Source organism: Mustela putorius, unplaced genomic scaffold (assembly GCF_011764305.1).
Source record: "Mustela putorius furo isolate JIRA1106 unplaced genomic scaffold, ASM1176430v1.1 tig00003923_pilon_pilon_pilon, whole genome shotgun sequence".
Classification (NCBI taxonomy): domain Eukaryota; kingdom Metazoa; phylum Chordata; class Mammalia; order Carnivora; family Mustelidae; genus Mustela; species Mustela putorius.
Genome location: NW_025422068.1, coordinates 6,490,210 through 6,513,508, shown reverse-complemented (window position 1 = coordinate 6,513,508; position 23,299 = coordinate 6,490,210). Strand labels below are relative to the sequence as shown.

The 23,299-nt window shown below is 34.6% G+C and overlaps 1 protein-coding gene across 4 annotated transcripts in view; it reads left to right on the top strand.

Moving 5' to 3' along the window:
• The window catches only part of AP3S1 (adaptor related protein complex 3 subunit sigma 1), a 79,739-nt gene extending 56,984 nt beyond the window's left edge, over window positions 1-22,755 (top strand). For 2 of the 4 annotated variants that reach the window (XM_004759069.3, XM_004759068.3), the window contains 2 exons: window positions 13,006-13,113; window positions 22,036-22,755. In XM_004759069.3, coding sequence (XP_004759126.1) covers window positions 13,006-13,113; window positions 22,036-22,164 — 237 coding nt within the window. In that variant the 3' untranslated portion in view covers window positions 22,165-22,755. Of the gene's footprint in view, window positions 1-13,005; window positions 13,114-16,211; window positions 17,213-22,035 lie in introns of those variants that run through there. The other 2 variants (XM_045069356.1, XM_013059724.2) reach the window with 2 other exon arrangements.
• The last annotated feature ends 544 nt before the right edge of the window (window positions 22,756-23,299 follow it).

The window sequence follows — 23,299 nt, the reverse complement described above, 5'->3', positions numbered from 1 at the left end:
TTTAGTTGGAAATGGTATATGGAAACCATAGTATGGAGGTGCTCATAGTTATGAGGCTGGTCATTTTTTCCTAGGCGTTTTCTATGGACAGAACATCTTCCATGTTTCCTTTCCAGCCCTGAGACAGGTATTTCTTTTCTTTTCTTTTCTTTTTTTTTTTTTAATTTCACAGGCAGAGATCACAAGTAGGCAGAGAAGCAGGCAGAGAGAGAGAGAGGAAGAAGCAAGCACCCTGCTGAGCAAAGAGCCCGATGCAGGGCTCGATCCCAGAACCCTGGGATCACGACCTGAGCCGAAGGCAGAGGCTTTAATCCACTGAGCCACCCAGGCGCCCTGAGTCAGCTATTTGTTTAAGGAACCCTGGTTCTTTCTAGTGGACAATGATGTTTAGAAATGACAATCTCATTACCATATTTACTCATTGCTACCAGGGTAGTAGTATTCCTGGTTCCCTGAGCCAAGCTGGGAAATAGATGTAGGGGTGTGTGTGTGTGTGTGTGTGTGTGCGTGCACGCACGCACCCCCTAATCTCTTTCTATATCTTGTATATATTTCAAAAATCATTGAGTTCTGCATAGTACCTTGGAGTGTAGTGCAACACTACAGAATGTATTCTAGCCTTCTCCTTTTCTATATTTGCAACTTGCTACTCTGACAGTAAATGATTATTCTGATTATTCTCACTCTTTTTGTTTTCATTATTCCTGATGCATTTATTTATTTGCTCAGTTCGTCCTAGTTGGGCCACTGGAAAGCTTAATTCCAGACATGCCAGCACCAGCCAAAAGCTTGGCCCCAGACACACCATACCCTGTCCCCATTGACTGAGCAAGTTGTTAGAAAGTCAATTCTGATCAAAATTTACAATGAGTAAAATATTAAACAAAAACCATTACAGATGATTTGAAAAACAACTCAGTAGGATTTCTCAAAGACAAAAAAATGTCAAAATGGAAAATTCCAGTTTATGAATATATATAAAAATATAGGTTACACATATCTAAATAGAAGGAAAGATAGAACCTGTTGTCCATAATGGAGCATAAAAAGACAAGCAAGGGGCACCTGGGTGGCTCAGTGGGTTAAGCCTCTGCCTTCGGCTCAGGTCCTGATATCAGGGTCCTGGGTTTGAGACCCGCATCAGGCTCTCTGCTCATTGGAGAGCCTGCTTCCCCTCCGCTCCCTCTGCCTGCCTCTCTGCCTACTTGTGATCTCCCTGTTTGTCAAATAAATAAATAAAATCTTTTAAAAATTAAAAAAAAAAAAGACAAGCAAGATTGAAAATATGGAAGATGGTTTACAGGTCAGAAAAGATACAGCAAGAAAGGCCTAATAAACATTTATTCTTAGTTTCAGAAGAAGAGAGAAAGAACAAGGCTTATTTATAATATCTGGGTATCTAAGAGCTGGGAATTTACCAGAATTAAAGAAAGATACTAATATACAGATACAAGAATCATAAGCAGAATAAATAAAAATAAATCTACATTTAGACTCATGATAGTACAATTGAAGAGCAGAGAAAGAGCTCTTAAAATACCATTAAAAAAATTTTTTTTTAATTTATTTAACAGACAGAGATCACAAGTAGGCAGAAAGGCAGCAGAGAGAGGGGGGAAGCAGGCTCCCCGCTGAGCAGAGAGCCCGATGTGGAGCTCGATCCTAGGACCCTGGGACCATGACCTGAGCCGAAGGCAGAGGCTTAACCCACTGAGCCACCCAGGCACCCCAAAATACCATTTTTGATATGCCAGTTTTATTTCTGGATGCAGAAATAAAAGAAACATTACCTTTGCAAGAGCAGTGATAAAATTGGGAAATGATTTCTCAACAGCAACCACAGAAATTAGAAGACCTAGTTTTGAAAGAAAATAACTGTCCAACTGTAATTCTCAAGTCAAAAAAAGTACATTACAACAATTGTCAGAGAAAAATAATGGGAGAATTTGCTACCAGCAAGCCTTTACTAAAGGAAATTCTAAAAGAAGGTACATTACACAGAAGGAAATGTGAGATATAAGAAGTGATGAGTTAAAGAAGGGAGAACAAAGAAAGATGTAAATTAGTGGGTAAGGATGAAAGAACATTGACTGTTAAAGCACCTGTGGGATTAATATGAAAAGAATTTGTAGCATTAAAATACAGGTCACCAGTAACACATAAAGCAGGAACGGAAAAATCAGATCTTTTAATGAGCAACTCTGACTTTTATAATAAGCAGCTTTAAAAAAAAATTTCTTGATACTCAGCCCAGATTATAGAATAGAAAGTAGAACAGCTTTCTAGTTTTTAAATCAGACTTGACTATTTTGAATTTTCAGGTTTTGAGACACTCTTATTCAGTGCTCTTATAAAATGCATTGTGTGCCAAAATAGATATACTCTTACTTAATGCTTTGAATTACTTTATCCCTGTTGCTTTTCATTGGTCAGCAATTAGCAAATGTCTTCATTATTATTAATATGTTATATACTTTCCCTTTCTATTTTTGTCTTAAAAATTATATCAAAATTTTGATAAACTAACAAAATATACTCCCAATTCCTTTCAGAATTATTTTCAAAATTGTTATACTTTAGGATTTTCTTTCATGATATATATATATATTATTGATATATAGATATATTATAATGGCATGATTTTGATAACATACTAGGAAAGAAACCAGTAATTTGGGAGGGATAGTACTCTTTAGCAGCAGAACCTGCTCAACTGACTCAGTCTTAAGATAATATTAACCAGAAGACTCTAAAACTGATTATTTTCTTAGCAAACACTTTAAGATGAATAATATTATCAACTCAAAGTTTTGATTTGTGCGACACTTTGATATGTCAGATATCCTTTTGGAGAATAATTATAACAAAATTTAAAAACATTTTTAGATTTAATGAAATTGTATCTTTTGAGAGGATCTATTTCTGAAGCTAAGCTTTTTTCTCTTTAATGTTGTTAGGACTGACACCAGTAAACCCCCCAGTCATTTTTTTACTTAAGTTTCTTCATTATAGCTTTTATTTTATTTAGCAACCTGTGTGGGGCTTAAAATGATGAGAAAATACCGTATGTCACAGACTCTTAAGATTACAGCTTTCTCTCACATTATAACACTTTTGAGATTGGGATTCATGTTACATTCTATAGCTTGTCATAATTTGATTGGCAGTATTTTTCCTTTTTAGTAGTATGTAAAATAATAGTTTCTTTTTTTAAAATTTAAAGATTTTATTTATTTGACAGAGAGAGAAAGAGACAGACACATTACAAGTAGGCAGAGAGGCAGGCAGAGAGAGAGGGGTAAGCAGGCTCCCTGTTCAGCAGAGAGCCTGATGCAGGGCTCCATCCTAGGACCCTGAGATCATGACCTGAGCTGAAGGCAGAGGCTTAACCCTCTGAGCCACCCAGGTGCCCCAAAATAATAGTTTCTTAAATAATCAGTTGTAGCTTAGACTTGAAGAGTATAATACCAAAATGTGAAGAAAGTTCTTTTTACAGCAATTAGAATTATAACTACAGGTATTAATAGATTACTTGAGGTACATTGTTTAAAATTTTTATTAGCAAATATATATATATTAAAATTTTATTATCAAATTAGTAACAACAGCACGACCAACAGAAGTATATAAATTGAACTTCTCTAACATAATTTAAAATAGTTGATCATTGGGGGAACTGGATGGCTCAGTCACTTGAAGTGTCCAACTCTTGATTTCAGCTGAGCTCATGATCTCAGGGTCATGAGATGGAGCCCCACATGGGGAGCCATGCTCAGCAGGGAATCTGCTTGAGATTCTCTCCATCTCCTTCTATCTCTCCCCTCACTCTCGCTCACTTGCTTTCTCTCTCAAATAAATCTAAAAAACATGCACACAGAAAAACAGCCAGCAAGAACCTGTGTTGAAAAAAATAAAATAATTGATCACTTCATCATAAATGGCTAATAATAATTTAAAAATGGTATCTTGGGCGCTTGGGTGGTACAGTCAATTGAGCGTCTCACTCTTGGTTTCTCCTGGGATAGTGATCTCAGGGTTGTGGGATCAAGCCCTGCCTGGGGCCCTGCAGTCAGCACGGAGTCTGCTTGGGATTTCTCTTCCTCCCCCTCTCCCGTTCCTGCATGAACTCACACACACACACACTCACTCTATCCCTAAGATAGATAAATAAATCTTTTTAAAAAATCATGTCTTATGGTATCTTTCTGCAAAGAGAGGTAAAGGAGGTGTTCCTTCCAAAACACATTTTACAAAATACTTAGTGCTTAACACTCTGCAGGGTTATATGAAGAATATGCCCTTATCCCAATTCTCAAGTAGTTTGTAGTTATTTTAGGAGGATATGTGATATCTGACTGTCTGTTTATGTCTCTGACAGACATACAACCATTAAAGAACATTGTACTGTTATCCATAGTAAAATATTTTATTATTTTTAAATTACAATAATAATATTTATCTTTCTGTAGAAACAAAGAAGTCAAACAATACTAAAGACTATATGATTAAACATTGAAGTTCTTCTTACCTTGTCCCCCTCCTTATATACACTCAGCCCCATCCTATACTGTTTCCCTGAAGTAATTTCTTTTAATAATTTGGCTAGGTAGGCTTCTAGACTATTTTCCTATATATTTTCAAAGATATACATAGTTCTCTTGGCTTAGTGATTGATAGAGTTTTGTTTGTTTTTAAAGATTTTTTAAAATTTATTTGAGAGAATGAGAGAGGGAACACAAGCAGGTGGAGTGGGACAGGGAGAAGCAGGCTCCCAATGCGGGGCTCGAACCCAGGAATCCTGACCTGAGCAGAAGGCAGATGCTTAATGACTGAACCACGGGGTGCCCCAGTTTTTTATTTGTTTTTATTTTGTACAGTGTGCTATGCCTGGCTTTGTTAACTTCATCTGTCTTTAGGTGAACCATATCAATACATGCATATCAGCTTTATTCTTAGGTGGAGAATTAAACAGAATGATATGCCACATATTACTTGACCACCCCATAGTCAGATATTAAGATAGTGAAAGTAAGAATACTTGGTGCAGAGGATTTCATTTCTAACATAAGTTATAGCAAAGTTAACTTTTATGCTCTGCAAACAAGTGACTGTAGAAAGGAATCTGTATAATTTGACCTTTTTTCCTTTCTTTGTCCCTTTTTATATTTGCTTCAGTCTAGTAGAGGGCTTGTTATTGTTAAAAAGTGAAATGTGTTTGATTTAGTCTTCATTTTACTTTCCAATGGTTACGTACGCTTTACTCAAACAAGGCTGCTGCTGTCCAGTAAGCCCTTTAAGTAAGTATTTAACAAACATGTGTGATGAGCACTGGGTAATGTCTGGAAGGTTTGAATCACTATATTGCACACCTGAAACTAATACTACACTGTATGTTAACTAATGGGAATTTAAATAAAAGCTTTTAAAAAAATTTAATAAACATGTTTTACAAATGGAATACTAAAAATTGCTTTAAAAAAACCCATATGGTTTGTTCTTTAACTTTTGAATTTTGAGATAATTGAGATAAATAATTTTGAAGAAAAAATTGTATATAATATTTATTAGATACCCACAATGTACAATATATTTTATAAATAATAATAATATAAAGACCAGGTGCCTGGGTGGCTCAGTGGGTTAAAGCCTCTGCCTCCGGCTCAGGTCATGATCCCACGGTCTTGGGATCGAGCTCCGCATCGGGCTCTCTGCTCAGCGGGGAGCCTGCTTCCTCCTCTCTCTCTGCCTGCTTCTCTGCCTACTTGTGATTTCTGTCTGTTAAATAAAAATAAAATCTTTAAAAAATAATAATAATAGGCCATTTAATCTTAAATAAGTTAGAGTAGCATTAAACAAAAGTCTCCAAGTTCTGCACTGACACATCTTTGAGATAGAATTTTTACTATTTATTTTTATTTCTTAAAGATTTTATTTATTTATTTGTCAGAGAGAGAGAGAGAACACAGGCAGGCAGAGTGGCAGGCAGAGGCAGAGGGAGAAGCAGGCTCCTCTTGAGCAAGGAGCCTGATGTGGGACTCAATCCCAGGATGTTAGGATCATGACCTGAGCCGAAGGCAGCTGCCTAACCCACTGAGCCACCCAGGCATCCCAGAATTTTTACTATTTAAATGCATGAAAGTGCAGCACTTTGGAATACAGTATGGATATTCCTCAAAACATTAAAAAAGGACTACCTTACGATACAGCAATTGCACCACTAGGTATTTACCCAAAGGATACAAAAATACTGATTCAGAGGGGCACATGCACCCCACTGTTCATTATCAGCAATAGCCAAATTATGTAAAGAGTCCGTGTCCATCGACTGATGAATGGATAAAGAAGATGTGGTGTAGATATAATGGAATACTGCTCAGCCATCAAAGAGAATGAAAGCTTGCCACTTGCAACAGTGTGGATACAGCTAGGAAGTATTATGTTCATCGAAGTAAGTCAGAGAAAGAAACATACCATATGATTTCACTTAACATATGAAATTTAAGAAACAAACCGGTGGACATAGGGGAAGGAAAAAGGGAGGCAAACCTTGACTGTAGAGAACAGACAGTGGCTGGAAGGGGAGGTGGGTGGGGGATGGGCTAGGTGGCTGATTGGCATTAAGGGGGACACTTGTGATAAGCATTGGGTGTTATATTTAAGTGTTGAATTACAAAATTCTGCTCCCAAAACAAGTATTACGCTTTATGTTAACTAACTAGAATTTAAATAAAAACTTTAATTTAAAAAAATTTTAAAATATTTTAAATAAAAAAATTTAAATAAAATAATAACAAAAAAAATAAATGTATGGAGGGAGCCTGGGTGACTCAGTCAGTTAAGCGTCGGCCTTCAGCTCCCTTCAGCTCAGGTCATGATCTCAGGGTCCTGGCATGGAGTCCCATGTTGGGCTCCCTGCTCAGCAGGGAGTCTCCTTCTCCCTCTCTTTCTGCCCCTCCTGCTTGTGCACATGTGGTCTCTCTCTCTCTCTCTCAAATAAATAAAATCTTTAGGAAAAAAAATGCATGGAAAAAATGGCATGCTTGTCTTATCACTAACAAATATTAAACACCTTTGTGCTGCCTCTTAAACAGTTTCAGTATATGCATGACTATAGCCTTTAAACTATTCCTCTGAATTACTGCATGGTCACTCTTTTATTTTTACCAAGGGTTTTTTTTTTTTTTTTAATATATACACATGCTAAAAGTTTTCAAAACATAAACAAAAATGATAAAGTGAAAGACCCATCTTTGTTCTCCCTCAGTCCTCCAGTTAGAATAGCCAAAATCTGGAACACTTGACAACACCTAGTGCTGGCAAGGAACTCTGATTCGTTGCTGGTGGGAATGCAAAATGGCGCAGCCACTTTGGAAGACATTATGGTGGTTTCTGACAAAACTAAACATGTTCTTATGATATAAGCCAGCAATCATGCTCTTTGGTGTTTATCCAAAGGAGTTGAAAATAAGTCTACCAAAAAAACCTGCACACAGATGTTTATAGCAGCCTTTTCCATAATTGGACATACTTGGAGACAAACAAGATGTCCTTCAGTAGGTAAATGACTAAAAAGTATTTGTCTTTCCAGGAACTTTCTGGGTATATCTGAGTGTGTACGTATATGTTTTTTTTTTTTTTTTTTTGTAAACCTCAGTGGGACCATATTATAGATATTATTCTGTCCCATTCACTTTTCATCTAATAATCTATATGACTGAGGAATCTCTAGATGTCTCATTTTTTAAAAAAGATTTTATTTATTTATTTGACAGACAGAGATCACAGGTAGACGGGTGTGGTGGGGGAGGCAGGCTCCCCGAGGAGCAGAGAGCCCGATGCAGGGCTCGATCCCAGGACCCTGGGATCATGACCCGAGCCAAAGGCAGAGGCTTTAACCCACCAAGCCACCCAGGTGCCCCTAGATGTCTCGTTTTTAAGTGTGTGGTAATTAATAGTGTACATACTAAGAAACACACTTTTTCTTTTTTTAAAGATTTATTTATTTGGGGTGGGGGCAGAGGGAGCGAGAGAGAGGGAGAGAAGCAGACTCCCCGCTGAATGCTGAGCAAGGTGCTCTAGAGTCTTGACTATGAAGAACAAGCTGATGGTCCCCAAAGCAGGGGTGGGTGGGAGGGAGAGGTGAAACAGGTGATAGGGATTGAGGAGTACACTTGTGATGAGTACCAGCTGTTTTAAGTAAATGTTGAATCACCATACTGTATACCTGAAACTAATATTATACCATATACTAACTGGAATTTGAGTAGAAACATAAAACAAATAGTGTGGATTCACCATTTTACAGTTCTGTGGTTTTGTTTCTTTACTCTTACCAACAAAGTTTCATTGATCATTCTTGTACATAGACCAGGCACCAGTATCCTTTATTATTTTCTTAATTCACACCCTTATTTTCTACTACCTCTTTCAGTCCATTCTTTATTCTCTTGCAGAACTGTGACTTTATGTGTATGTTACATGATCTCATTTGTATAAATTAGACATACCTTTACACACACATAACAAGTATATGCCTAAGAAGTTTTTGTGAACGATATGCAGGTTTCCCTTGTTGTCTAAAACGTAGAGTGTTCCTTTGAAACATTTTGTAAGCCAAAGTGGTTTAAAGCAAAGAAGCAATTACCCTTTCACAGAAGGGAAAATTCTCTTTGGATTTCTTTCAGTTAGCAAAAGCAGGTATGAATGTAGGCCTTTTTAAAAAGTGAAGGGTGTACGGGGAACTTTGGGAAAGTGGGGGAAACCTGTTCAAGATAGAATGAACTGTGATTATCTTTGAATAGAGAGACCTAGAAGAAGTATGGAGTTGCGTAGATCGGACATATATAGTTAAAAACAAACAAAAAAGCAAAAATACATTAATAATGTGCTATTTGCTAGTTTTTTTTAAAAAATTAAATACCTATGAAAATTCAAGAAAAAGCCCATTCAACCTTTATCTTAGGTGAACATCAAAGCAATTTAGTAGATGAATTATATTTTAAGCATAATGTTACCCTTTTATTTCCATTAAAATCTGCTTTAAGTAAGAGATGCTTGAGTGGCTCAGTTGGTTAAGCGTCCGATTTCTGATTTCAGCTCAGGTCCTGATCTCAGAGTTGTGAGATCCAGCCCCACGTCGGGCTCCTTGCTGGGTGTGGAGCCTGCTTGAGATTCTCTCTCTCCCTTTCCCTTTGCCCATCCCTCTCTTGTGCACTCTTTCTCTCTCTCTCTCTTTTTTTAAAAGATTTTATTTATTTATCTGACAGACAGGGATCACAAGTAGGCAGAGAGGCAGGCAGAGAGAGAGGAAGGGAAGCATGCTCCCCGCTGAGCAGAGAGCCCGACTCGGGGCTTGGTCCCAGGACGCTGGGATCATGACCTGAGCTGAAGGTAGAGGCCTTAACCCACTGAGCCACCCAGGTGCCCCTGCACTCTCTCTCTTTAAAAAAGAAAAAAAAAATCTGTTTTAGGTAAAATTTATAAAACAAAATGCTAGAATATGTCAGCCTATGTGTTAGGGCTAAGCTAAAAGCAAAGCTTTTATCATCTTCTTTCTCTTACTAAGTCTGCTAAAAATTCCTCCCAGTTATTAGAATATGAAGTTTTCTTTCACTAGATAGCTTCTAAATGATCCCTCCATACCTTATTTGAATACCATGACCTTAATAATGTTGGATTCATCTCCCAATTGATAATTCTCATTCCTATATTGTTAATCTCTGGAATTTCTACCTCGTCACCTAGAATATATCCTTTTGGCATTTATTATATATTTTATTTTTAATAAATATATATTATATTTCTAATAAATGAGGTTATGCTTAAGGATTTAGCTCACAGGCTAAATACAAATGAGATTTGTATTTTTTATTTTCTTGAGATTTCTGAATTTGCTTTCATAGGAGTTATTTTTACTTTGAGGAAAAAATTACATCTTAGTCCTTATTAAGTTGACATATGTTCTTAGTATTTCTTGAGTATGACCCACATTTGCAGGCTACTCATATTTTAATACCTTTAACCTTTGTAAACATTTCTATAATACTGAAATCTGTGGCTTCCACTAAAACACTAAACATGTGTTTCTGAGATTTCTGGAAAGGCAGTAGTAAATGTATAAGCCTGAACAAGGTGGGGTTGGTGGAGTTGCTGTACTTTTTGTTTGTTTGTTTTAATTTTTATTGTGTTATGTTAGTCACCCTAAAATACATCATTAGTTTTTAATGCAGTGCTCCAAGATTCACTGCAGTTGCTGTACTTTTATCAGCATTACAAATTGTGCTTTCTCGTGAGAATTTGTTTTAAAAAGAAGAGGGTAGGGGCGCCTGGGTGGCTCAATGGGTTAAGCCTCTGCCTTTGGCTCAGGTCATGATCCCAGCATCCTGGATCAAGCCCCACAACAGGCTCTCTGCTCAGTGGGGAGCCTGCTTCCCCCTCTCTCTCTGCCTGTTTCTCTGCCTACTTGTGATCTCTGTCAGATAAATAAATAAAATCTTAAAAAAAGAAAAAGAGGGAAAGTTCTGATAAAACAGAAGTCTTAATGTCGCTGGCTGTGGGCTTTCTTTCTGAACACTTTTCCTCCATATGATTGAAACCTGTTAGCTGTTGTAGGGTATTTATATTTTATCATCCAATCACTTTCTTGACCTTTAATTGAATCTTCATAGATTATGACTAAAAATTAATTTACTGTATCGATTTGATGTATTAGTTTAACAGAAGAAAGCAAAGAATGAGACTTGGGTCACTCAGACTTAGGTTTTAATTGTTCGTTTGCTACATATTTGTTTGTGTCTTGAGTAAGCTGGTTTATTTTCTTAACTGTTACAAAGGTTAATGTGAGAATTAAATAAAAGTGGTATTTAGTCACAAAAGGGATATCAGTTAGGAGTGATGATATTCAGCACTAGTTTTTTTTTTTTTTTTAGCACTAGTTTTTATTTTAAGATTTTTTAAATTTAATTTTTAAATTTTTTAATAAACATATAATGTGTTTTTATCCCCAGGGGTACAGGTCTGTGAATCGCCATGTTTACACATTTCACAGCACTCATCATAGCACATACCCTCCCCAATGTCCATATCCCACCATCCTCTCTCATCCCCCCTCCCCCCAGCAACCCTCAGTCTGTTTTTTTAGATTGAGTCTTTTATGGTTTGTCTCCCTCCCGATCCCATCTTCTTTCATTTTTTCTTTCCTACTCCCCAAGCCCCCCACATTGCCTCTCCACTTCCTCATATCAGGGAGATCATATGAAAGTTGTCTTTCTCCGATTGACTTATTTCACTAAGCATAATATCCTCTAGTTCCAACCATGTCGTCGCAAATGGCAAGATTTCATTTCTTTTGATGGCTGCATAGTATTCTTTATCCATTCATTTGTTGATGGACATCTAGGTCCTTTCCATAGTTTGGCTATTGTGGACTAGCACTAGTTTTTAAAACAATTGTGGTTTCTGGTTTTGTTTGCTAGGAAGAGTAATTTCTATAATTCTTTCTTCAAGAGTTGTATGTGAGGTGTCCCATCTTTCCAAAATGAAAATTAGTAAATGATGTTAGGATTTAAAAATCATGTATACATTTGCATGCAGTCTTATAAAGGAATGGAAATCGAATTTGGTAATTACCTATTTAGCCAAAAACAGTTTTTGCTTAAAATAAAATTACTGGGGGCGCCTGGGTGGCTCAGTAGGTTAAGCAGCCCACTCTTGATTTTGACTCAGGTCATGATCTCAGGGTCCTGGGATGGAGCCCTGTGTCTGGCTCTGCCCTCAGGAAGGAGTCTCCTTGGAATTCTTTCTCTCATCTGCTCCTAACCCCATGTTCGTGCGCACCCTCTCTCTCTAAAACAAATAAATCTTAAAATAAAATTACTTCATAGTTTCTTTTAGGCTCAATGCTACATACTTTGTATCAATTTTTCTTTTTAAGATTTTATTTATTTGTCAGAGATAGAGGGAGAGAGTGAGCGAGCACAGGCAGACAGAGAGGCAGGCAGAGGCAGAGGGAGAAGCAGGCTCCCTGCCGAGCAAGGAGCCCGATATGGGACTTGATCCCAGGACGCTGGGATCATGACCTGAGCCGAAGGCAGCTGCTTAACCGACTGAGCCACCCAGGCGTCCCTGCATCATTTTTTTTAATCCTTATAATGACTGGATGAGGTGTCTATACTACTTTTATCTCTATTTCACAGATAAGGTAACAGTTGTATGGGTGCTGAAGGGCATACAACTAACGCGTGGTAGAGTCAGTATTCATACCTAATTTCAGAGTCTCCATTCTTTATACCACCACGTTGTTTTTTAAAAATTAAAACAAAGTATGCTATTCTGTGATACCCTAGTTCACCTTTGAGTTGGTGATTTTTGATTCAGTAACTACCTGTGAAAAAACACCTGGATTATATTTCTTCTCCCCAGTGGAAGATGCTATTTTTAGTCACTGTAAGATTGTTTATTTGATGATAAAAAAATCTAAGTATTACATATATGGAGGTATTTGGGACAAAAACATTATTAAAATACCCACAATAATAAGAAATTTTGCTTTATTTCAATCAGGAGCTTGTTACAGTGTCACATAGCTTCATTAAATGCCTTGAGTATAGAACAACTTAATAATTATTGGCCAAGAATCTGGCATAAAAGGCCATTGTAGATACTTTTTTAACGTTAAACTGGTTACAGCAATAGTTGGTGTTTATTACTCATTTACTTTGTTTTTAGCACATCCAGGGATGACCTCATTTAATCCTTTCAACAGTCTAGGAGGGAGACACTATTAATATCTGTTTTAGAACCCATTAAACTAAGACTTAAAGAGGTTCTGTAACTGTCTCAGGCTGCATAGTAGTAGCAAACATGGATTGTAAGCCCTCCAAACTATTTTTATTTTACACTTCATACTTATGAAGTAGTCACAGCAGTGTTTGAAACAAAAGCTGCTGGAATGATGAAACATTTTTGTACTGAATTTTCTTTATAGTATGTTATTTTTCCCTTTAGGTTCACAATATTCTTGCAGAAATGGTGATGGGGGGAATGGTACTGGAGACCAACATGAATGAGATTGTTACTCAAATTGATGCACAAAATAAGCTGGAGAAATCTGAGGTAAGAATGGAAAGCTCTCTAGTTGATGGAGGTAGTAAGCATGATCATAAATTATGCATGATGTGTAGCTTTCACTGTTTGTCCTTCAGTATCACCCTTAAATACAGCTGATAGGCTTATTCAGTTTTTTAAAAAATTGAATATATGTATCTTAGTATGTTAAATGTTCTGTGACTACTAACTACCTGATAGTTTCATGTTCTCTTTTTTTAACCACGGTTATAACTGCCTTGGGTAATAATCACAATTCCAGATTCTTAATAGCTTAAAAAAGAAACTATGTGTTTGAATAATGAAATCAGTATTTGCTCTACAAAACCTTAGTAATCATCAAGGAAATCTTAGACCTGATATTTTAAAGATATATAATTTTGGTGTCACAGAACTATTTCTGGAAAAGGAAAGGAGAGGAAATGGAATTCTCATGAGGAAGTAGTGTTCTACCTCGTGCTTTGAAAGCCTGAGTGAACACTGAAAAAAGAAATTCATTGCTTTAATCTTTTAATTCTGGATCCTTCCAGAGGTCACTGACAAGCTGGCTACGTATCACATATTTTATACAATGATACATGTGTTCATGGCTTTTTCTGTATTTTATAGGAGGAAGATTTGGTTAGTTACACGTGCTTAGCTTTGTGCTGTTAGATGAGGTGTGTGAGGATCAACCAGCACCTGAGCATTGTGTAAAACCCTACTTTAGAATTTTCGTGACTCTTTCCTCAGTATTAGGCTGAGTATCAATAACAAGTATTGTAATTGAGCCACTGTAGTTCTTATTACTGTAGCAGAAGTTTAGAAAGATGAATGGTTTTGACATGTCATTCAGCACTATACTTGTTACCTTTCATAGTTATAGTCATAAATAAGACTAGAAAAATAAATTTTATTTATAATGATTAATACCAGCTCAGGTGCTTGGTTGATTTACAGTGATTATTACTATAAAAGCAGCAAGGTATTAAAAATATGCTAGTGTTAATTTATAGCAGGTGAGTTCTAAAGAATTTTTATCTTGTTGGCATTTTAAAGAATCAGTTTAACATAATGCTATCTTCATTGGAATTGAATGAAACACAGGAAGATGGCTAAATGCAAAACCTGAGGGTTAGAAACAGTTGAAGCTTTGTAGAAAAACATTTTCCAGTGTTCTCTTCTAAAGTGAAATAGTCCTGCATTTCTCTATAACTCAATTTACCATCCCTGTGAGTTGCCTAAAGGAGACACTTATAATGATGACTCTTAAATAACTACTAATATTTGGTGTGTCCTACAGCCAATTTTTAAAATACTGGGTTTTGAAAAGGGAAAACAAATGAGATTAATACAGAAAGTTTTGTTTTAGGACAAGGAAAAGAACTCACAATATTATTTAGTATAGTTGGTTTGTTGCATCTTATTTAGTATAATAAAAGATTTACTATAACCTCTCAGCTATTAAAGTCATAAGTGATAACTCGAAGTTTTATGTAATTTGTGCAAACTTGCTTTACAAAAACCTATGGATATAGATTCTAAATGCCAAGAGACAGACAGTGACACAATCCTTTAATAATCAGTCAGAAATGAATGGATATGTGGGAATTTGTGACTTCTGTGTAATCATCTGTAAAAAATATATTGACCTTTTGTCTGGAATGTTCATATTCCAGGTTTTTAACTTCTTTTCATTGGTGGTGTCCTCTTTTTTATTTTTTTCTTTTTTTTGTCCTTGGTTTGCTATTAACATACTGACAAAAGTCATGAAGGACCTATAATAATTGCATAATGGATATTTGCTTTCTGATTGTCCAGTAACACTTGGCAAATGAGACAATTTTTCCTTATCTGTAAAATAGAGCAGTAAAATACGAAATTTTACATTTTCAATGGAAATAGTTTTAAGAATACGGTAACTTAAAAAAATCTCCTCACAGAAACAATTATGTTTAAAAAGGTTTTAATACTGGTGGAAAAGGTACTGATATTTTTCATTCACTGATCTTTTAATTTGTATAGTTAGCTGTTACCTACTACAAGTTAATTTTTCTCCTCTACTAGGAAATATATTTTAAGTCTGGGAATAGACCACAACATTATGTTTTATTTTAATCAGGTGCTTCTCTATATGTGATGTCTGCTACTATTTTAGTTATAAAATAGAATTTTGAGTCAAAGTGAGGCCATTTAGTCGTGATCACTATTTTAAAAAATTATGCCAAAAATAATGTTGGCTTTGTGCTATTCTTCAGTAATTTTTGTAATATGTTTGGAAGACTGCCACCCTTTTTCCAGATATATTGGAATGTTAAGAGTTTTCAGTATGGATCCCATTTCCCTTTTACTTAAACTAGATATATATATACCAAATATATAACTGCAGAATAATCCAAAATTATTTGAGAACACACTATAAGCTTTAATTAATCTGAGTCTTCCTTAAACTTTAGTTAAAATTTATTATGCAAGCAAAAACTTGTCAAAAAATAGTTAAAATTTAGAATATCATGGTTGATGAAAAGACCTGGTTATCATTCTTTTAAGATTAATTTAAATGGTATTGAGAATAGCATTTATTTTTTAAAAATCAGCCTGAGTATAATTAAGATACAACTTTAAAGATACAACATGGATATACCTAGGTGACTTTACTTTGTCAGAAATTAAAGATTTTATTATTTTGGTTTAAAGGTAGTATATTTCTGGTGACAGTGGAAAGTGGACCAGTTTAATTCCTAATAACCTAGACAGGTAGAAGCAAAGATCTCCCAGATCTTTAAAGAGAGGAGAAACTAAGATATGCTCTGAATGTATTTTCATCTATCCTGATTTGACAGAAAAATGGTTTACTATGACACTGGGGTCTGGGAAAAGGAGGGTTTAAGCTGGGGGGTTGGTGGGATTTGGGGGAAGTTTAAGAGGCACTCAGGAATCTTCCTAGGAATAAAAGGACTCCCTGGGGGTGGAGGTAGAGGGGTGGGGTTGGGGAGACTTGTTAGGTTTTATGTATTTCATGTTATGAATAAATGGGTCTGAATATAGTCACTACTTTTTTAAAGTCAGTCTTCTTTTTTTCCGAACATCCTGATCTTTCTAGCTCTTTCCATTCTTCTCTCTTACAGACCTTTATCTTTCAATCTCCCAGACAGGACAGGTAGACAAGGTATTGCTGACTTTGAGAAAACTGTACTTTAACAAAGGGAAAGCAAAATGATGTCAAAGGCAATTAATTATTTAGGCCAGACTCAAAAATTCTTTGTGTTAATGAACCCATGTAGTCCCTGTAGCCTATTTTTCATTCTAGTTTCTCCTTGTAGTTTCTTCATCTTTTATTGGACTTACTGTATTTTACTAGTGTTTCATTGATGTCATATTTGTTCTGTTTTGTCTGCCTGCATTGTAAAAGGAAAGTTTTTTTGTTCTTTTTTTTAAAACATTGTCATTTAATTGACATATTACATTTGTAGAAATGATAGTTTACTTTGTATATAAAGATGTAGAGTGTATTTCAAAAATAATATGGTGGAATTAATTTAACTCTCACAGAGAGGCTCCCCCCCCAATCTTTCTAAATTAGGATTCTAACATAAAATTGCCTGCTGGGGTTTGGAAGCTGTGAATTTGAAAACCAAAAGCTGAACCTTTAGAGTTTTGCATACAAAGTGAAAAGCAATGAAGGTTTAGAATAGTGACTTTTAAATAGTACTTTTCCCCACATGATGGTTTTCAGTTCCAAAGTCTTAACATAATGGTTTTCAGTTCCGTATTAAAAGTGGCCAAGAAAAAGTATAAGATAACAAATCTTCCAAAATTGAATTAAAGCTTCTAAAAATTAAATGTTCTAAAAATGGGAATTAAATATTTTGACCAAAATAAAATGGATTTCCAGGGAAGCAACCTTCTGACATCTAAACACTGTAATAAGTAAGACTCAGTAACTAATATTGTTATTGGATATTTTTACAAAGCGTATTGCCTCATATTGAAAATGTTTTTAATAGACTCATAGCTTTATAAAACTAAATTTTCTCTGGCATTTCCTATGCATTTTTTTCACACCCTAAGTTAACTGTGTAAATTTTTTTTTTTTAATTTCAATCTAAATGCTAACGAACAGCTTTTTTTGTTGTTGTTGAAAGCCATACAAAGATGAAAAATGAAAAAGTTTATAGGTCTCCATTTAAAAATTTCAAAATGAAAATATTGAGTCCCAAAGAGGAGAAAAAAAATCTGTAAATTCAACAAGTTAGATTATCCACTTTACTAATTAGAAAAGTGCCACTGAGAATTTGGCATTGCTTTTTTAGCCACTTAAGTATTACTTTCTGGATGTGTTTGAGAAGTGGCAACATACAGGTGGCTTTTTAATTTCTTATCCCAAGATGGTAGGCACTGTCGTGAAGCTGGGAATACCACTTTTGGTCCTTAGATCTCTGTAACTTTATCCCCAGAATAGAAAATACATAATTGTCTCCTTTATTCCACTGACCCAAATCACTGCCAATTTCTGTGTTCTGGTCTTTAGTTTATGTTAAATTGTCATTTTTTAGCAAAGAACCACTTGGGTCTTTAACTTCCATCACTAGAACTAGTAATTAGCTTTCTTTCTTTTTTTTTTTTAAATCAATATCTATTTTCAAAGAGCTTAGAGAACAAGAAAAGTGGCCCTAATACAATGATGCTGGCCAGTCAGCTTGTGAATTGGTTCAGCTTTTTTACCTTGACATTCAGTTCACTCTGTTCTTCTCCAGAATTATGGTGAGGACCCCTGCATTCATGTGTAATGATTGGAATTAGTTACGTTAAATCCATGAATTGGGCATTATTAGTCTGCTATATTTATTTTGCACAGGCAAGTGCTGTACTGGAAATTAAAACTATAACTGAAGATTATATTAACTGGATTGTATAATTTGGAAGGTTTTTAAATTTTTAAATATTCTAATTTTGATAAAAATTTATATAAAATGTTACAGTTCTTCCTAGAGGGTTGTCATGAGCATTTCTAACCCGTTTGTTTATAATTGGAGTATTAAAGCACTGCCCTTAAAGAGCAAGCCTATTACAGATTCCGAGATTAAAAGTTATTCTGCCTTGCATTCAGAAGTTAAAATAATTGAATTTACTGTTTTGCTCAAAACATGCATTCAGAAACTGCCATTATTTTGTTAATGATTTTGAGTCTGAAACCATTTAATACTGTGTTTATTAATGTTGATGTTCTTTCACTTTGCTGTTAGGTCAAGATTATGAATGTGCATAGCAACTTCCAGCAGGAGGGGTGGGTAGAGGTTTTAGTATGTACAGACCATTCCCACTACCATCTTACTCTGTATTTCAAGCTTGAAAAAATATTTTAAGATGGTAGGATGGTATTTTATGTCTTAGATGAAATAAATATCTAGATTCTTTCCTTTTTCCTTTAAGAAAGTTAATTGCTTATTGTATGAGGAAAAGGGAGCCTTCCGATTCTTTGTAATATATTTTAGTAGTGCTGCTTTTTCACTTTTGCTTGCACATATTTTGTTTATTTTTGGGTCTGGCAATTTAAAAACAAAATCAAAAACAAATCATATCCATCCATTACTATCTTTGTGATTCAAGTGCTTGAAATTTCCGAGAGTATGTCTGTATAAGTCTTCTATCTGTTTGGCCTCATTTTGGTATACTTGCAGACTTCATTTTGTTTTCTTTCTCTTAATTCTGTTAATTTATTTAATTTCATGGGAGAGAAAACATGGCCATTCTTTTATATACTGTACTTCATTCTTTCATCCAATTCATACTCTTAACTGCTTTGGATTCATATATTTATTTTTGTTAGTGGAGTTGCTGCAGTTTGGTGGTGCTCGAGTATAATAACATAGATGGAAACAAGTTATTTCTCCAGTAGGGTTTCATTCTTTTTATTTCTGCTTTGTGTCAACTGTGTAATCTTAAATCTTTAAGAGCTTTGTTGTACTGTCAGAAATATCTTAATTTTACATTTTAAATTGTACATACGACTAACAAGTCAGGTAAGCTTAATTTCTGGAAATTTTAGTGTTCAAAAAAACGAATTAGTAAAAGTTATCTTGTTGCTTTGAATATATCTTACTGAAAAAAATCATAACTAAGACAAAAATTACTTTATACTTCTCTCTTGGCACACTGACCTCCTAATGGCAAATTACCTCTTTTACATTTTATTCTTTCATAAAAATGTTTCAGACTTCATTTTCATGGAAGTCTAAAAATGAAATTTGTTTTATAGCAGTTCTGGTGTTGACTACTTGAGACATCTTTTATTTTTAACCCATAAGTTTTTATATATAGATAGCTCAGTTTAGCATCTACTTACTGATCAACAGTTCTTTTTATATTTTTTATATTTTATAGTCTGCAAAATCTGATTTCTTAAAATGTTAGTTTAATTAAAAATTGAAGTTGCACATTACAATTTTTTTATTCCCTACCATTTAAATTCATGACATATTATACAAAAGTATTGAACATGCTTGAGAAATAATTTGATTCTCTTAATTCATTTGCGTGTTCTGAATAGTTGCCATCCTTTGCATGTGTATGGCTTGCTGCTTATGTTTAGAGGAATTGTAGTTTGTTGTACTTAGAAACTTCTTTTTATTTTACATTATAAGAACTTGGCACATATATGCTATTTAAATCAATTGCTATATTGACTTTATGTATTCTCATTAGCAGCCAACAGTCGACACCATCTTTGGTCACAAAGAAACGGCTTAATCTAAAGAAATTTTACAGGATGCATTTTTGTTTTCATTTTCTTTGCTCAAGTTAAGTTAGCTGTTCATGGTACAGGGTCTTATGGAAAAGAAAGCTTGTCAATTACATTTAATACTTAAAAAATTATTTTTACTGTTTATAAAAGTAAAATCATAGCATCCAGTAAAACATACACACCTATCTACCTTCTCTCTCTCTGTCTCTATCTCAATAATAAAAATCCTCTGATCATTCATGCCTGTTAAAATATTTGTCTTATTAGTAGTTTTTTTAAATAGTCTACTCATCATTTGTGCCCTATAGAGACACACCCAAATAAAAATAGTGGCAAATTGGTTTTTTAATTAGAAAAATTACAAAATCCTTTTACCTGGAAAACTGATACTAGCTCCAGGATATCTATAAGTTTGTAAAATAATTTATTCTTTGGCCAACAACATACTTTTGGGTAAAAGGAAGAGAGCCTTGACAAGATAGTAAACTTCTTTGAACTGGATCCTTCTTTGATCCTAAACCATTCCAAATTTTGGTAGCTGGACTACATTGAACTTGAAATAATCAGATTAAAGACCCTTTTCATTATGAGTCATGTTACTCTAAACAATATTTATTCGTATCTCCAACATCTTTGGGGGGTATAAAAACAACTGCGTTGCTTCAGGTAGGTATAAATGTAGGGGTCAGTCAAAAACAACTTACTTCCATTAAATCATAAAAATTGAATGCTCCAGCCCTACTCATTCTTTAATTGGATATGGAGTGTTTCATTTATATCATTGCCTGTGTGGACCATAGCTATTATTAATACTATTTTACTGATTTTTTCTATTATTTCCGATTCTGAGTTGATAATCCGTGGCTTTTATTTCATTGCTTAACAATGTTTGTATCCTTTATTCAGCAAATAGTTTACACTGGCCTATTTTGTATCAGTCAAGATTTTTCTCAGGTAACAGCTTTATTATTATTATTATTTTGATTAACAAAAGAGGTAGGATTACATAAGAGAAAAAACCCTAAAATTTCAAAAGGGACATTAAAACTAGTAATTCTAATTACACAGACGTTGTCTCATATATGGAAGATTTGTTTTTGTTACCTAATTGTCTGCTTTTGTCAAGATGATGTATGCCACTGAATTCAGATGTATGTTGCCTTGATTGTGTCACCTGAATAAAAATTGATGAAATCTAAATCTAACTTAAACCATAAAAGTATCAAGACTGTTGAAGCTATTTGAAAAAGATGATATATATGCATTTTTCTTCTAAGCATATTTTCTTTCAAAATTATTTCACAAATTATAAATTTCCCTAAGGTAAAAGTGAAATACTGTACACTAATGCTACTAGATGTTTTAAAATTCATTTATTTACATAAATAATACCTTTTGCATTTATGCTGTTCTTTCTCCAAATTTGTATATTGTAAACTGAACCTATGTTGTTGGATCTACTTTATGTGACAAAGTATTTTTAATCATTATATTTTTTTCTAACTCATCAAAGGTTGGAAAAGTCCTCCTGTTGCAGTTTCATTTTTAGGCAGAACTGTTCTCTTTAGACTGAGGCTTTACTTTAAAAGCCTGATTTTTTTTTTCTTCAGTTTTCTAGAACTTCCATAGAAAAATTGAGAAGAGCCTCCGCAATTAAAATAATTTTTAAAAAAAATTTGTTCTTTTGAAATGCTTCAAGGGTTTAGCCCTAAGTAAAGAAACTAGACAAGTATGATCTGTTACTTTAAGTTTTTATTTTATACCACATTTTGATGATAAATGCTGTTTTAAAAGCAAAACAAAACAAACCCCAAATCTATCATGATTATTGCAAGAGATGTTTAAAAGGAAACTGATGTAAAATATGCTTCATGCTTATATCATGAAGCATAAGGCACGGTGCAGGGGAAGACCTGGTTTTTGTCATTTGAATAGTGGATGTGATGTCTAAGTAGTGCAGGCTAATTTGTATCGAAATTTTTACGTTCTTATCATTGCATGTATTCACTGTATTTTTTAATGTGTCAACTGTTTTCTCTTTATAGATTAGAGTTTCAAAGTAACCATCCCATACCAATTCAAACTACCATCTGGTCTCTAAGCTTGTTATATGAATCTTTTATCATTGTCCTCCATTTTTAGTGTTTTTTGATGAGCTACACCTGAGTTGTACATTTTCTTTTTCTTTTATTTGCTTCTGTATACAGGCTGGCTTAGCGGGAGCTCCAGCCCGTGCTGTATCAGCTGTAAAGAATATGAATCTTCCTGAGATCCCAAGAAATATTAACATTGGTGACATCAGTATAAAAGTGCCAAACCTGCCCTCTTTTAAATAAAAAATTAAAAAGGCCACTCCCAGGTAAAATCCAGGGGGAAAAGTCATCTAAGTTTACCATGCAGTTGTTTACCAAAAAATAGAGGAGGAGAGTCTTAACTTTTGCTCTTGGATTTAAGTCAAGGTACTGTATAAAAGTTGTGTAAAATCGGTATGGAAGTTCAATGTTGCTTTTCTTGCTCAGTGATTTTGAAGAAATTGAGTAGTTCCAGTGTGATGTTTCTCTTTCTTTTATAAACTGCATTCCTGTGCCCACCTACGGCATGCCTCTGTGTATTGGCTACTACAGTATTTCAAAAAGTGTTTGAGACGTTTCTTTAAATTATGTACAATCCAAAATGTTGGTGTTTTGTATGGATCACAAGTGCAGCATTCCATAATTCTTTCTGTTATTTGTCACAATGGTTATTTAAAGAACCAAGTATGTATTGCATGAAAACATTATGACCTTTTCCTCTTAGTTTAAATAAACTCCAAGGTAACTGGACTTCTAAAGCACCTTTCTGTTTGCCTGATATCTACTTTAGCAATAATTTTTTTACAACCCTCTAACTCAACAAAGTAAATAAAAGTATATTTTATCACTGTTAAACAGCTGTTGGTGTTGATTTATTTAATTCATACTTTTTTAATATTCAAAAACTCACTAATTATTCTAAAAATCAGTTATTTCACAAGTCAAGAGGTATGTATGGGGTAATACGTTGTGTACGGATGTGAGGTGGGAGATGACAAATCTTTTTCTAAAATCCATATTGAGAAATCACAAAACCTACTTTATACAGATAGGTGTAAATTTTTCATCTGGTCCCTTCTTGCTGAGTTGATGAAAAATAATTTTGGCAAATACCTAGTTACTTTTGAAAACAAAACCCTATGGGGCTCCACCTGACTATTCTATCCCAAAATTGAAGCTAAAGCATTTTCTTAAGTTTTAACACTCTCCTATTCTGATTTCCCATTATTGTCCCACATTTTCTTATTTGGGCTTATCTTCTGAACCATGAATGGAGTTCCTCTTCCAGTTAGACCAAGGTGGTATTTTGTTATTGTTGTTTTACAGCTTTAGTCCTCCCCACGTGTTCTATTTGGCACATTTCCTTAGATTTGTGACATGTATGAATTTTACTTCATGA